This window comes from Fusarium fujikuroi, chromosome FFUJ_chr06 (assembly GCF_900079805.1).
Source record: "Fusarium fujikuroi IMI 58289 draft genome, chromosome FFUJ_chr06".
Lineage (NCBI taxonomy): Eukaryota > Fungi > Ascomycota > Sordariomycetes > Hypocreales > Nectriaceae > Fusarium > Fusarium fujikuroi.
Window position 1 is genome coordinate 1,021,441 of NC_036627.1, and position 14,662 is coordinate 1,036,102.

General features: G+C 48.8%; 3 protein-coding genes; all 3 read left to right on the top strand.

The window, feature by feature from the left end:
* Nucleotides 1-1,041: 1,041 nt before the first annotated feature.
* Nucleotides 1,042-2,893, top strand: FFUJ_05661 (uncharacterized protein; the record flags this gene model as incomplete). XM_023578898.1 has 4 exons in its annotated part: nt 1,042-1,108; nt 1,162-1,748; nt 1,798-2,166; nt 2,216-2,893. The coding sequence occupies 4 exons, from the start codon at nt 1,042-1,044 to the stop codon at nt 2,891-2,893; spliced, it is 1,701 nt and encodes a 566-aa protein (XP_023431831.1).
* Nucleotides 2,894-6,333: 3,440 nt separating this feature from the next.
* Nucleotides 6,334-10,149, top strand: FFUJ_05662 (KAP119-like beta importin; the record flags this gene model as incomplete). XM_023578899.1 has 8 exons in its annotated part: nt 6,334-6,423; nt 6,692-6,770; nt 6,855-7,330; nt 7,392-7,576; nt 7,634-9,495; nt 9,545-9,720; nt 9,771-9,894; nt 9,941-10,149. The coding sequence occupies 8 exons, from the start codon at nt 6,334-6,336 to the stop codon at nt 10,147-10,149; spliced, it is 3,201 nt and encodes a 1,066-aa protein (XP_023431832.1).
* A 2,451-nt stretch (nt 10,150-12,600) lies between these two features.
* On the top strand, nt 12,601-14,274 carry FFUJ_05663 (IMP-specific 5'-nucleotidase 1; the record flags this gene model as incomplete). XM_023578900.1 has 5 exons in its annotated part: nt 12,601-12,625; nt 12,714-12,749; nt 12,899-13,054; nt 13,104-13,409; nt 13,457-14,274. 5 exons carry the CDS (start codon nt 12,601-12,603, stop codon nt 14,272-14,274), a joined length of 1,341 nt encoding a protein of 446 aa, XP_023431833.1.
* Nucleotides 14,275-14,662: the final 388 nt, after the last annotated feature.

Genomic DNA, 14,662 nt, shown 5'->3' on the forward strand with positions numbered 1-14,662 from the left:
AAGTAATTAGTACTACTAAATTTAACTACTACGACTTACCTTCCTTTCCTTAACCCTACTTACCTTCCTACTAACAAACCAACTACATATCTCTCTCTACTTACTATATATATATATATATAGTGAAGACTAATAGTGTGCAACTCAGAGCTGAGTCGGAGGGCCGAAGAATCAGTTCCAGATCAATACAAGCTTTTGCCTGATGTTGCTCGATGACTATCATTATGTCTCCAACCATTTATTTTCATCTGTTTTGGCTATCTGAGTTATCATATCATAGAATCAATCAAAGAGATATGCTGCTGATGAAACAACTGGCTCTGTTCCGAACATTTTGATGAAGAAGCGATAGTTGTGAGTCACTTAGTAGGCAATGCTCCTGCTGCAATAATACATTAACGTCTCTTATAGAAATACTAAATTCAATGGTCCTTTTCAGGGCTGCACGGATAAAGACAACGATTCATCTTCTGTTTCAAAGCATATGAAGAGATACCACAAGGGTGAGACACTGCCATAGCCAGCACAAGGACTTGGTCTACAGAAAGGCAGTCAAAACATTTTATTTGTGCAACGGAATGTGCAGAAGCTAAGCCTTTTGTACACATCAACCAACATCAAATCAAACAGAACAGAGAAGCAAACCCAGTCGCCGCCAACTACCTCGGGACTTTTTGGCTTTCAGGTGGTTGGGTCTGTGTCACCCTACCAATCTACCAGGCAGCCAATATCAGCCGTCTTTATGAAGGGGTGTATTGTGACCATGCCGTTGGCTCAAGTTAATGAAATATACAAAAGTGAACGATACATCATTGACTCGGTACCTCATGTTGTGTTCTAATTGTTCGGGCTGTTGTTCGATTTTTGGATCCGCCCCTGCCACTCACTGCTCACCAAGCTGCCAGTGTCAATTAATGTTCCCAATCAACAATCCTACAGAGCTTTATCGTTCTCAAGGTTGCGGGAACAGCAATCTTTACATAATCTCCTTCTTACACACCTGCAGACTGAACCTTGCCCTCTCACCACAGTTCGGACAAGATGAGTGATATGACCAGAACCAAGCGCTGCGGGCTTTGCGGCCTGCCGGTCAACGCGACCGACCTAGGTATATTGTTCCTCTTTCAACTCTGAAGCGGGAACTAATACTGATATCTATAGAATTGCACGAAGATTGCGGACGCATTGGTTTAGGCCACTTACAGCGTGCCATGCAGAGAATCCACCAGTTCAACTTTGAACCCCCAGCAAGACAGGAGGAGCACGCGAGGGTCACGAGATGGGCCGAGGCAATGATTGCTGAAGGGCTTTCGCTTTGTTTCGCTCAGGGCGAAACAAAGGCTGAGCAGGAACTCAGCAGGACGTCGGAAGTCCTGCGAGGCATTGGCCAATACTTGGTCTCACATTACATAGTGAGAGAGAACGAGTCTATGCTTCGCAGGGTTTCCCGTACGACATTTGTTCTGAAGGGCAAATTTAATGTCACATTCTCTTTGTTCCAAGGACAGAAGTACGTTGCGTCTGTGTCGAGCGGTCAGGAGCAGCAGCCAGGCAAATCATCCGAACTGTTTGCACTTGATCCTGGGGAAACGGCGCATGTCGTCCACATTGCCGAGAACCATCTCGGTGTCGTTGACATGGTAGTTACTGACTTGTACCATGTCTTTCAAGCTGACCAAGTTGCTGGAATATGGTGGAGAGCCATCTACATCCCATGTGGAAGATGCTTAATCATGGCAACTAACGATGTAAGTTTATAACTCACGATAGGAAACCTACTATCTAATATCCAAACAGGGCATCAAACTTCGGAGCCTGTCTCCAGTAAACCCTTGCAATTTCTGTACATCATTGCGAGGACCTCGTTATCACCAGATTGCATGGCCCTTTCCAACCCACCACATCGCGATCCGCTGGGTTGGAAAGCCACGCTCATATCCGGCGCGAATGGCACCTGTCATCTTGAGAGGGTCTTGTGGCGGTATATCGACTTATTGGGAACACACAATCATGGCAATTCACAGTCATGATATTGACGAGAAGTCCTTGGCCCCTTACTCTCGGACAGGCGAGGATGCAGTGTGGATTTATACGCCCCTCGACGACAACGAGACAATTACGGAGATATGGTGGGGATGCATTGACGGTAATGGCGATGCGATGGGTGTAAGTATCTCATATTGTTTCATGTTACGAAGTGACTGACAGACTATAGCTTCGGACCAGCAAAGGCCGAGAGGTCTTCCTAGGTTTCGTAGGTGCAATCCCAGACCTTGATTGGAAACTAGCATCTACACCAGCGATGAATAACTACAGATTCTACTACGACTCTATGTCATCTATGGCTATTGGTGGCCTAGCATTCGAGGACCCCAGTCCCGTTACTCAAGGCGTCCAGCCCTTTGACCCTACCACTATTGTGCCACCAATGCCAGACTTTCGGTATTGTGTCGAGCTCTTCTTCTTTTCGTCAGCCAACCTAAAGGGTCTCTCCGAAATCACAGTCTGCCAAATTCCAGACAAGCGTGGGATCTCTGGTCTCCTTCTCGCATATACCAACGGCCACAAAGAGGCTCTTGGTGAAGTACGATTGAACTCTCTTGAACCTCCTATCGATGTCGGCAAACAGGACCGGATCTGGCTACGCTTTGAGTATGATCCCACAGGAATCATCGATGAACATCCTCGCCTTGTCGAGATCTCCTTTTCCCGGGTTGAACCAATTATACGCGATGGAACAGATCCTACAATTGCTGGCATCAACTGTCTCGAGGTTCTCTTCACAGATGAACTCCACTGGTGGTGGTCATCCCTACAGTGTCAGGTATTCTACAACGGTCAGGGCAGCTTACAACCACGAGATGCTGATAGATGGCTACTATTCAACGACTAAATAGTCAAGCCCTTCCACTACCAGGAACTGTCAAAATCGACAGACATGGCCCAACGAAACACTCAGACCTATCAAGGCAAATGGACTAGCATCTAATACTTCTACCTACTTTCTTTACCTTAAACTTGCCGCCCAATCGCCATTTGCAGTCTTCCGCCCACTGCTATCACTTCGTGAAGACAGCTATCTCCGCACACCACATAATGCCATTTTCTACTTCCAGTCTTACTACAGGAATCCATCCGTCCATGTCAACGTTACTTAGACATTCTCGGACCGGGCTTGGAACTATTTTGATAGCAAACAAGCTATTTGCAAACTCGTTACTATCGTGGTGCTGCAAGCCGATTCCAAAGAGGACTCGCTATAGACAGAAACAGGAAGTCATCTCAGTTGATTATCACCAGAATTTGAAGGCAGTAGCAATACAGTAGTTAAACACTCTTCTATCGAGTAGGAGGAAGATAGATGCGGTATACTCCTGTCTGAGACCAAGAACCCAACAGAGATAGTTCGTTACTACCAGCCTTGACTACCTAATTTATTTCAATGTTTTTGCATACGGCGCATTCAACCAAGTAACCATCGCCGCATGATTGTTACGCAAGAGAAAAGGGCTGCCTCCATCATATCAAGTTAGCTACTATGAGTACCTATAGAAAGGAGTCTGCAGGAACCCGAGTCAAAAGCCCGCGCTCTCCTTTGTCTTTTGTCAGCAATATATGTTTCTTTGGACTCCGTCACTTTATTATATGCATCTTGCTTATATATATGCTGCCCACGATAGTTGTCGGCGGTCTTGGGGTGGGCTCTATTCAACCATATCTAATACCCACAGTAGAGCTAACGGGAACAGGTCCGCACAAGCAAAGGCAGAGAAATCTGCCATGTTCATGCTACTCGAATCCACGAGATGACATGGGTTCTGGCTGACCTACCTCGAGGTTCAGAAAGGACAAATATACTGCGGGAGCGATGCCCCTGCAGGCGTCGGCGCCCTTGCTTTTCGCAGTCCTTCCCCTCGGGGTCTTTGAGTCAATTCGACCCATTGGCCACGATGTCTCCGACCCCCAGATTGAGATAATACGTTGAGGACTTCTTTGGTGGCTCTGTCAACCTGGCAGACGTTGTCGAGGTGACTTTCTGCCGATTGGAGCACAAGCCAGAGATTATTTCTAGCGTGCTTTACCAGGTGAAGAGCTTTGGGAGGATCTCAACCGGAGAGTCGTTATGAGATTGCGAATGAATAGGCTTTGGAGGTGTTGTGGGAGGGGACTATGGAGTGGTGGTGGTCACCACTTCAATGTCTTTTGGTGTATGAGGGGGAGGGCCAGCCTCCAACCTCGAGATGCCACAGTGTGGCTCGAGCTCGCTGCCTAGCTCTCTCTGGGGAACTGCTTGGACATTATGCTATTGAGAGTAAAGATACCTAATGCTTCGAAGACATACGGGGGTTTGCAAAGTTTCTACGACTGTTCAGGTGACTTCCCGACGGCATGAATGAGATTAATGCCAATGCAGCCAATCCGATGTCTCACAATAGCCTCTTCCTGGAACTATTGAGCCGCCATTAATTCATGCAACGGTGAAGAGTTGCCACAACTGAGTGTTAGAATATAGAGCAAATTCTACAGACTCGAATCATGTCATGCTTGATGTAGAGAAGTTTCTGCCCTTGAAATGAAGAAATGACAATCGTGACGTCTCAAAGGCCCGCTGAAGAACCGACAGATTTGGAGTTTCTGCATCTAAGCCAAAAGCGGTGAGAGAAATGGCGGGGCACTAGTGATTATGGTGTTGGACCCTGCAATTTGACTGGTTTTTTTTCCCTCTCTCTCTTTGATTTGTTTTGCCTACCTATTTTGGTTGTTTTGGTCTGTTGTTTTGGGGTTTTCTCCCTGTTGTTATGACGGTCCTTCTATCGTGGGGATATTTGTCAGGTTACTACAGAGTATGCATACAGAGCCTGAGATAAGTGATTCCTTCATATTCACGCCTGTAGTATCAATGACATGCCACCAGGTGCTAGTAATTTTACCTCAACATATCCATAGGTTAGTACCTTGTTGTCTCCTGGGAAAAGCGCTTGTTTGGCCTTTCTGAAATGAGACACGCCTGACCCGACCCTACCTAAAACTAAAGGTGATCGCCCATTTTGCCATGGGTGACCTCGTGCATTTCTCGTGGCATACTCGTGCTGCCCTGCGAGGTGCTTTGGCTGTGGCTGTGGATGAGTTCGGTGCTTATGGTACTTGACCCAATCGCCAAGTTTTGATGCGTCGGGAGGTACCACAATCATTGGTTAGGTAGTACCTGGAGTGATTGGATTGCCATTGACTCGGAGGCTTGTTTGGTAGCAGTGTGTTGAACGTGAGAACCTTTGCATTTGAGCTGCCACAATTGGCCTTGCCTTGGATGTTATGTTCTGGTGCATGCATGCATGCGTTCAGCTGCCTGTCATTGTGACTTTTTCTGTTTATTTCCAAGGGGTTTGACTTTGTGTAAGCAGTGAATGTGTCTCCCTTACATCAATGGCTCTTGCATGGCAGTGAATGAGATTCTTTCAATGATAGGGCTTTTATCTAAACCATCCGTTGATCATCGTCGTGTCTATTCTCTTGATACTTTAATCAGAGAAACGTTATGGCGAGAACGTTATCACCTCAATCCTCGTTATTATACCCGCCGAAGAAAAGAAAAAGAACCAAAGTAAAAAAAAAATTATAAAAAAATAAGAGACCGACCCACCTGCTGTTACATACCAGAAAGTGTGCCCTCCTCCAGTTCGTTCGTTCGTTGACTGACTTCATTCGACTCCGTCCCCCGACGCCGTCTCCAGCTTTTGATGAAGGCTTCCGCCGCCGAGTGATCGAATTGTGTCCCACACACAAACCCGCACCGCGTACCGTAACTTGGCCTGGAGCCCTACCCGGCCCCAATCAGAACCCCCATTTCCCATCTTTTCGAGCCCCTGGACACTCGCACACACCTCACGGACGGCCCTGGTGGTACTTTCTGCCGACTAGGTACAACTTTTTGGGCCTCTGGCATCGTCCATCAGGTCCTAATATTTCAGCTCTTTTTTTCCAAGGAAAAAGCACCAAGGGACCAAAAAAAAAACCTTGATCAACAAAAGTCGCTGTCGCATTCCCAAGGCGTCATCTTAATTCAGCACAGCACAGCAGCTCGCTCGACTATTGAGACCCCTTCTGCTTCACACCGTGGTCTCGTACGTAGTCGTTGGACTGTGGACTGTGGACTAAAGTTAGCTGGCCTGGCTGCTTTTTCTTGTCTCTAGATGCCCCGCCATCTGTCGCTCGCCATCCTTATCCAGACCTGACAGATCCTGATTCCGCCTCTTTCGTCCGCCTTTCTTCCAACCTCACACTCCCATCCCCCTCGGCCTCGACGTCGACTTCTCTTCATATCCACCCTTCATCATGGATCCCGCCGCTGTGAGGTCCTTGCTCGCTACTAGCTTGGACCCTGATGCAGACAGTCGAAGGCGTGCTGAGCTTCAGTTGAAACAGGTGCGTCCTGCGTGTGTTTTTGTGTTTGCGTCTTTCGTCGAGGCGGTCGAGGGAACGGAACTCTTTTGTGCTTGGGGGTATTGGTAGAGAATCGTCCAGCCATCAGCTCTGCTCTGCTCTGCTCTTTGATGCGATGGCTGGCTGCCTTCTCTTCCACCTAACTTTGGGTTTCCTTCTCCGACGCCTCTTTGTGCAGCTGTGTCCCTTGCGCTAGCCTCCAATTCTAAAAGGAACCACGATGCTAATTTGTTCCCGTCTGCCTTTCTAGATTGAAGAACAGCCCGGATTTCTCGAATGTCTGCTCGATATTTTACAAGCCGAACAGGAGGCTAGCGTCCGCCTTTCGAGTACGTCTACCAACTCTCGTGCCCTCTATCCAGCCTGTTTGTGCGCTCCCTCATCAGTTCACTTCTGACCAACTTCCACTCCAGCCGTGATTTATGTCAAGAACCGTGTCAATCGCTCATGGTACAATAATGAGGGGTACTCTCCCGACCCCCCCACCGCTATAATCCCTGAAGAAGAGAAGGCTCGTGTACGAGACCGCCTTCTGCCCATTCTCGCTACGTCCGAAACCCTCGTCCGCCAGCAGCTCATTCCCGTCCTCCAACGGATCCTCCAATATGACTTCCCCGCCCGCTGGCCCAAGTTCATGGACTTCACCGTCGAGCTTCTAAACACGAATAACCCCGGTTCCGTTCTTGCTGGTCTGCAGTGTCTGCTCGCCATCTGCCGTGCGTTCCGCTATAAATCGACCGACAGCGATGACCGACAACACTTTGACAAGATTGTGGAGGCAACATTCCCCCGTCTTCTCGCCATCTGCAACGAGTTGGTGAACCAGGAGAGCGATGAGGCTGGTGAGATGCTTCACTTGGCCCTCAAGGCCTACAAGCATGCGACATGGGTGCGCACTCCCCTGGACGTGATATATTTGCTTGTGAGCCACGTATTGACTTTGTTCGCAGTTGGAACTCTCGCCTTCACTACGACAACGTGACACCAACATCGCTTGGTGCACTGTTTTCCTACACACGGTTTCCAAGGCTTGCCCCGCCAATGCTATGCAGGGTGATCAACACGAACGTGAGAAGCATCACTGGTGGAAGGCTAAGAAGTGGGCTTTCTTCAACCTGAACCGCCTCTTCATTCGGTAGGACTGCTTGCACATGTTGAACGTCGGTGATTCTGGCTAACATGTAATTTGCAGACATGGCAACCCTGCCAGTCCTGGTAAGGGCGAAGACGCACTTGCTTTTGCCAAGGACTTCACCGCGAACATTGCCCCCGAGATCCTCAAGCACTACCTCCAAGAGATCGAGAAATGGGTTGCCAAAACCTCTTGGCTCAGCCGACCTTGCCTCTCCTATACTCTGGTCTTCCTCGACGAGTCCGTACGACCCAAGGAGATGTGGACACATCTTAAGCCTCATCTTACCAACCTTGTTACCCACTTTGTCTTCCCTGTCCTCTGCCTTACCGAGGAGGATGTCGAGCAGTTCGAGGATGAGCCCGACGAGTACCTTCACCGAAAGCTGAATTACTTCGAGGAAGCGTCTGCTCCTGATGTCGCCGCTACGAACTTCCTTGTCAACCTTACAAAGAACCGTCGCAAGGAGACTTTCGAGATTCTCAAGTTCGTCAACGCCGTTGTCACCGAGTACGAGCAGGCTGCGGATGATCAAAAGAACCATATTGCCAAGGAGGGTGCTCTGCGCATGATCGCTACCCTGGCACCGGTTATTCTGGGCAAGAAAAGCCCCATTGCTGATCAGGTTGAATACTTCCTCGTCCGTTATGTCTTCCCCGACTTCACCAGCCCACAGGGCTACCTCCGCGCTCGTGCTTGCGACACCATCGAGAAGTTCGAGCAGCTCAACTTCCAAGATCAGAACAACCTCCTTACTATCTACCGACACATCCTGGACTGCATGGCCGACCCTGCTCTCCCAGTCCGTGTCACGGCCGCTCTCGCTCTCCAGCCTCTTATCCGTCACGATGTCATTCGAACAAGCATGCAACAAAACATTCCCACGATTATGCAGCAGTTGCTCAAGCTTGCCAACGAGGCTGATATCGATGCGCTCGCCAACGTCATGGAGGACTTTGTGGAGGTCTTCGCCACTGAGCTCACTCCTTTTGCCGTAGCACTTAGTGAGCAGCTCCGAGACACTTATATGAGAATTGTGCGCGAGCTTCTCGAGAAGGAGAGCAAGGTTGGTGATGACGGCGAGCTCTACAACGAGTATGACGACAAGAGCATTACTGCTCTGGGTGTCCTGCAGACTATCGGAACTCTGATCCTCACACTCGAGAGCACCCCTGACGTCCTGCTCCACATTGAGGCTGTCCTTATGCCCGTCATCAAGGTTACCCTGGAGAACAAGCTTTACGATCTCTATAACGAAGTTTTCGAAATCATCGACAGCTGCACTTTCGCCGCCAAGTCTATCTCTCCCACTATGTGGCAGGCCTTTGAGTTGATTCACACTACTTTCAAGGCCGGTGCTGAGTACTACCTCGAGGATATGTTGCCTGCTCTGGATAACTTTGTCCAATTTGGTGCTCCCCAGCTCGCCCAGAAGCCCGAGTACACTCAGGCCCTTTACTCCATGGTCGCTGATATGTTCACCGACAGTATTCAGGGAGGTGTCGAGAGGATATGTGCTTGCAAATTGGCCGAGGCCATGATGCTTAGCTTGAAGGGCCAGATTGATAGCTGTGTCGAGGGTTTCATCAACATTGCCATGAGCATCCTCGCCAACCAAGATGTCAAGGTGAAGAGCTACCGCATCCATCTCATGGAGATGGTTATAAACTCGATCCATTACAACCCACTTCTCACCCTTCAGGTTCTTGAGAACAAGGGCTGGACAAACCGATTCTTCAGTCTCTGGTTCGGCAGCATGACTTCTTTCACCCGTGTTCACGACAAGAAGCTTTGCATTGTTGCCATCTCAGCTCTTCTTAGTCTGAACCCTGAGCATGTGCCATCCAGTGTCTCCGTTGGCTGGCCAAGATTGCTTCAAGGCATTACTGAACTATTCCGCTCCCTCCCTGCCGCTCAGAAGAGTAAGTTTCATATCCTTTGTGCCATTGGGTTACAGCTAACAGATGACAGATCGCGATGAGGCTCTCCGTGATGACTTCCACCTCGAGTCCACTTATGACTATGGCGAGGAAGATGAGTGGGATGACGACGAGGCCAACTGGAACGCTGAGGAGGAAGAGGAGACAGGCGAGACTAACGAATCCAAGGACGAGAGCACTGCTTATCTTAACTTCTTGAACGAGGAGGTATGTATAATCCTACGCAATCGCCAGGATATAATGCTAACGAAACCAAGGCCCAGAAGTTTAGCCGAGCGATTGATGATGTTGAGGAGGACGATCTTGGCGAGGACTCTGTTCTTCTTGAGTCGCCACTTGACAAGATTGAGCCTTATCAATTATTCCGCGGCACTTTAATGAGTGAGTCATTCCTTTACTCGTTGTTGGACATTGCTGACTTTGATAGAAATGCAACAAGAGCAACCCCAATTCTACAGCAGCCTGGCTGGACACCTCACAGCTGATGATCAGAATGTGATTCAGTCCGTAATGGTCAAGGCCGATGAGATCGCGGCACAGCAGGTGCAGCAAGCCCAGCAAGCCCAGCTTCTCGCTCAACAACAGGCTGCTGCGATGGCGGCCAACCTCAGCGCCCCTAACGGCGGTGCCAGCTAAAGGATGGCTGTTTGAAGGATGTCGTACACGTATCACGAGTGACCTGAGTTATTGGAGTTGTTTCTGCCCCCATTTTGTTATATCCCTTTCCTCGTTCATGTCAGGGCAGGAGTAAAGATTCCCCGGAGACGAAGAAATGTGTTGAGCCCATACCAAAAGAAAGAGATTTAGAACGTGCAAACAACGATGAGCCCACCTACTGGAGGACTCCCTTCCAAAGAGTGCCGTGGGTATGATTGGTATAGGGGAGCTGGATTGCGAAGCATTTTATGAGGGTGTCTTTTTGGCGGGAAATTTGTGCTGAGGAGAAATGAGAAAATGAGCCGACGACGACGAGACTGCGGATGAAGCGAGCAAGAGATCCATTTGATTTGAGAGTGCAAGCTGAGATAGGACGAAGATGACAGTCATGAGACAAAAAGGAGAGGTGATCTCTTGAGCTGAGCAGTCACGGTTTAAAGGTAAACAAACAAACAAGTAAATACAATCGATAGTTCCATCTTTGGTTCGAAACCATCGTTTATCCTCACTCTGCCACATGATCACATAGACAGCTTTCCTCAGATGCGCTGAAGGGGTAAGTATGCTTCTCCCCCAGTGGTACAACGCAGAAACTTAGCTTATAACGGCAATTAGAGATGATAGAAAAGGAAGAGATAATTTTTGGTCTCGTAATGTTGAATATGACAGGAAAGAATAGGCTGGTATTGTACTATTGGTGAAACAAGTAGGTTCGTCGAACTTCTCCAAAGACTTGAGTCAGTCTGTCATTTCCCGTGGGCAGTTAACAATAAGGGCCTACCTCCTCTCCTTAGGTAGATTGGTAGGTACTTTTCTCTTTGGCCGAGCCATTCACAACAATACCCTCTCTTTGATACCGTCTTCAATACTCTGTTATACAAGGTGGTCGTGGTGGAACCGAAGATGGATTTCCTAGCCTGTCATCCCGCCAGTGCGGTTGAAACCTCAGGGAGGGATGTGAATGGAGAGCTCGAGTCTTGTATTCATGTCGAGGGAGCTTCTGACGATGAATTTGTGTTTGTCATTGGGATCATCTCGGATGAGTCGCACGTAGGCGAGGCTAAGGGTTACGCTGGAGGAGACATCTGTAGCAAGGTCGGTAACTGAGGCTAAGGAGGGACATGTCATTTCTTCAGACAGTGAAGAATTGGAAGGAATTAGTCTATGTTTTCTACGAACAACCCCTAATATTGCGTGGGGTTTGCCCACAGTCTCTCAAAGATTGGTTTGAAGCCGTCATAAGTCTTGTACTTGGCATTGAAATCTCGGCAGCATATTCAACGAGTTGCCGCCGTTTTCTCAAGGCCTACTGACATAACACGACCTGTAAAGTTGCAGATCAGCTCTGGTATTATTAGTTGTGGCAAGACGATTGTGCCCTCTTTGGCCTAGGAATCAACCGGCTTACAAGATAGGTTTCGATGACTGAGTTCTGCATTTGTGAGTATTTAAGGCTGGGCAAAAACAAATGTTCAATCTTGACGAAGGCTTTTTCTGTTTACGTCACAACATCTTTTTTATTTTCTAGTCGCCCGCTCAGCTGCTTCCAGGGCTGTCTTGATAACTTCGTCCAAGAATCTCTCATTCTCGATTCCAACACTGATTCGTACCAAAAGCTCAAGGATGGACAACAGTTTGAGACATGCACAAATACCTGGCTTCAGCCAGCCACTATAATAATGAGGGCCAATGCGGGCGATTTACACATTGCCGATCTGAAGTGAGATCGCAGCCATGCATAGGCTATCTGTCGATCCATTAGGTATTGGAGTATGTAGTTTCTATCAGCCGCATCGATTGTGCCTTGCTTTGTTGCTTGTGAATCAATGTTCTTATGGCATTGATTTTTGGCGGTGAATAACAACTACTGTACCTATTCTATATATTACTTAAAGTGCCAACATACGCACCAACTCTGAGCCAGTCTTGAAAAGCAAGCTCATTCACGAATCATCTTTCGTAGCTTGGACTCGTCGTCAATGCATGAAGGCAGAAGCGTAAACCTCCTGCATAGTCTAGGGTATCCTAGTTGCAGTGTGGGAGATCTCATCAATGTGAATGCCGTAATGCAGGAGCGATTGACAGGGGTGCCATGAATACCCCGAACCAATCAAATCGACCGTCCCCTACAGCTTTGGGCTATCTTAGCGGTCGGCGTCCCCCGCTCAACGCTGCGGCGGCTCCCGTACGTCACCCGGATTTGGAGGAGGACAGGTACGACGAGGTCTGGATTACCTCCTCCTACTTACCTAGGTCAGGCAAGTGCAGGTCACACCGTCTCTCACCTCCCCTCATCTTATCAAAGACAAACAACAAACAGCAAACAACTCCTCCTCCTATTCTTCCCTCTTACCAATTCATCATCCTACAAAGCGCCTTTATCTTTTTAACTCCTTCAACATCAATTGAAACCTTGTACCAACTGCAATAATGACCACCCGTTACCGTGTCGAGTGTAAGTTAAGCCGTCACTAACCCCACCTCAAGCCTCCCTTCTTGTTACCCAAACACTCATGGTTACACAAGCTCACGATAGTAAACAGATGCTCTCAAGACACACCGAAGGGACCAATTTATTGGTATGTTGGACTATACTTGTCCCAGATATCACGAACGGCATCATACACTACATAGTCCTTCTAATTCAACATCTTTCCATTTCATCCCCGCATCACATATCCCACCATCCACGCCTCAGTCAGACTCAGCCAGCTAACTCGAATCGCAGAATGGGTCAAGGGTCTTCTAGCTGTCCCTTTCGTTCTCTACTCTCAGCCCACGGGTGTTTTTGGCGATGGACCTAGTGTTACTCAGATGGCCGAAGAGGCTCACCGCCGTTACGCTGAGATTATGCGTGACGTTGAGCTCATGATTGATGATCACAGTAAGCCTCCGTACTCACCTTCATAGCAAACATATCTGATCCCCAAAAGTTAGCCGTCAGCAAGATGATACCATGCTCCCGTCCAAGTTGCGGATGCTGATTCCCACTGCGGGCCCTTTCTTCACCCGCCTGCCCCTGGAAGCAGCTTTCAAGTATCAGGACAGAAAACGGTACATCTCTTCACGAAGATTCGTTGCTCCATCCTTCAACGATGTCAGACAGATCCTCAACTCAGCCCAGTCCATGGCTGTTACGAATGGGTCACTGCAGTTGGCCACGTTTGATGGTGATGTGACCTTGTATGACGATGGGTTCAATCTTGAGCCATCGAGTCCTGTGATTCCCCGTCTCCTCGGTAAGATGGTGCTCAAAAAGTCAAAACAGTAAACTAATGTTCATCAGACCTCTTACGAAAGAACATCAAGATCGGTATTGTCACGGCTGCTGGTTACACTTCTGCCGACCGATACTATGAGCGCCTTCATGGATTGCTTGACGCAATTACGGAGTCGACTGATCTGGATCCTATTCAGAAGCAAAACATCGTCATCATGGGAGGTGAAGCAAACTACCTGTTTGAGTACTCACCTTCTTCACCCTACAAGCTCGCCCCTGTCCCGCGCACTCAGTGGTTGACACCTGAGATGGCCTCATGGTCGGATGCCGACATTACAAGATTGCTGGATGTTGCCGAAGGGGCCCTTCGCGACTGCGTCAACAACTTGAACCTGCCTGCCATGATCATGCGCAAGGACCGTGCTGTTGGTATTATCCCCAAGACGCCGGGTACTCGCATCGCCCGTGAGAGCCTGGAGGAGACTGTTCTCGTTGTTCAGCGCATCCTGGAGCTCAGTAGTCTCGGATCCAGCGAAGAGCGCCCGACCAAGCACCGACCCAACTCTCCTCCAATTCCACCTTCAGTGGCGAGCCAATCACGCCGCGTGCCATTCTGTGCTTTCAACGGAGGTAATGATGTGTTCGTCGATATCGGTGACAAGAGCTGGGGCGTGACTGTTTGCCAGCAGTGGTTTGGTAGCAAGGAGAATGGTGGCGCCATTCGCGGAGAGAACACACTGCACGTGGGCGATCAATTCCTGAGTGCTGGGTCTAATGACTTCAAGGCGAGAAGTGTTGGAACAACGGCCTGGATCGCAAGCCCAGCCGAGACCGTGGAGCTGCTCGACGAGCTGGCTGATCTGATGCAAAAGAAATTGTCTTGATTGCAAGGAAATTTCGGCTTTTTGCATGGAAGGTCTCTCTTGGGTATACCCTGACGCTCGATCATGTCAGGGGTAGATTGGCTGTTACTCGAGGAGAGTCTCGGTTATACGTGGACCTTCGCCTTTAAACGTGGCATCGGCAGCAAGCCCGTCGACGTCCCGGCAACACAGGAGATTGATCCTCGTCGACTTATGTTAGGACGAATGACAGAAATTGCTGACGGATTAATTACTTGGTTGGCCTGACACCTCACAGACGTCATACCATGCTGGTTCTATCAGTTACATATCTTGATTAATCTTTGAGCCGGGGATAATGATGGGATCAAGATCAGTGAACTGTGTTTATTTATGGGAATACTCTATGTTGGAGTTAGACATCTACCAA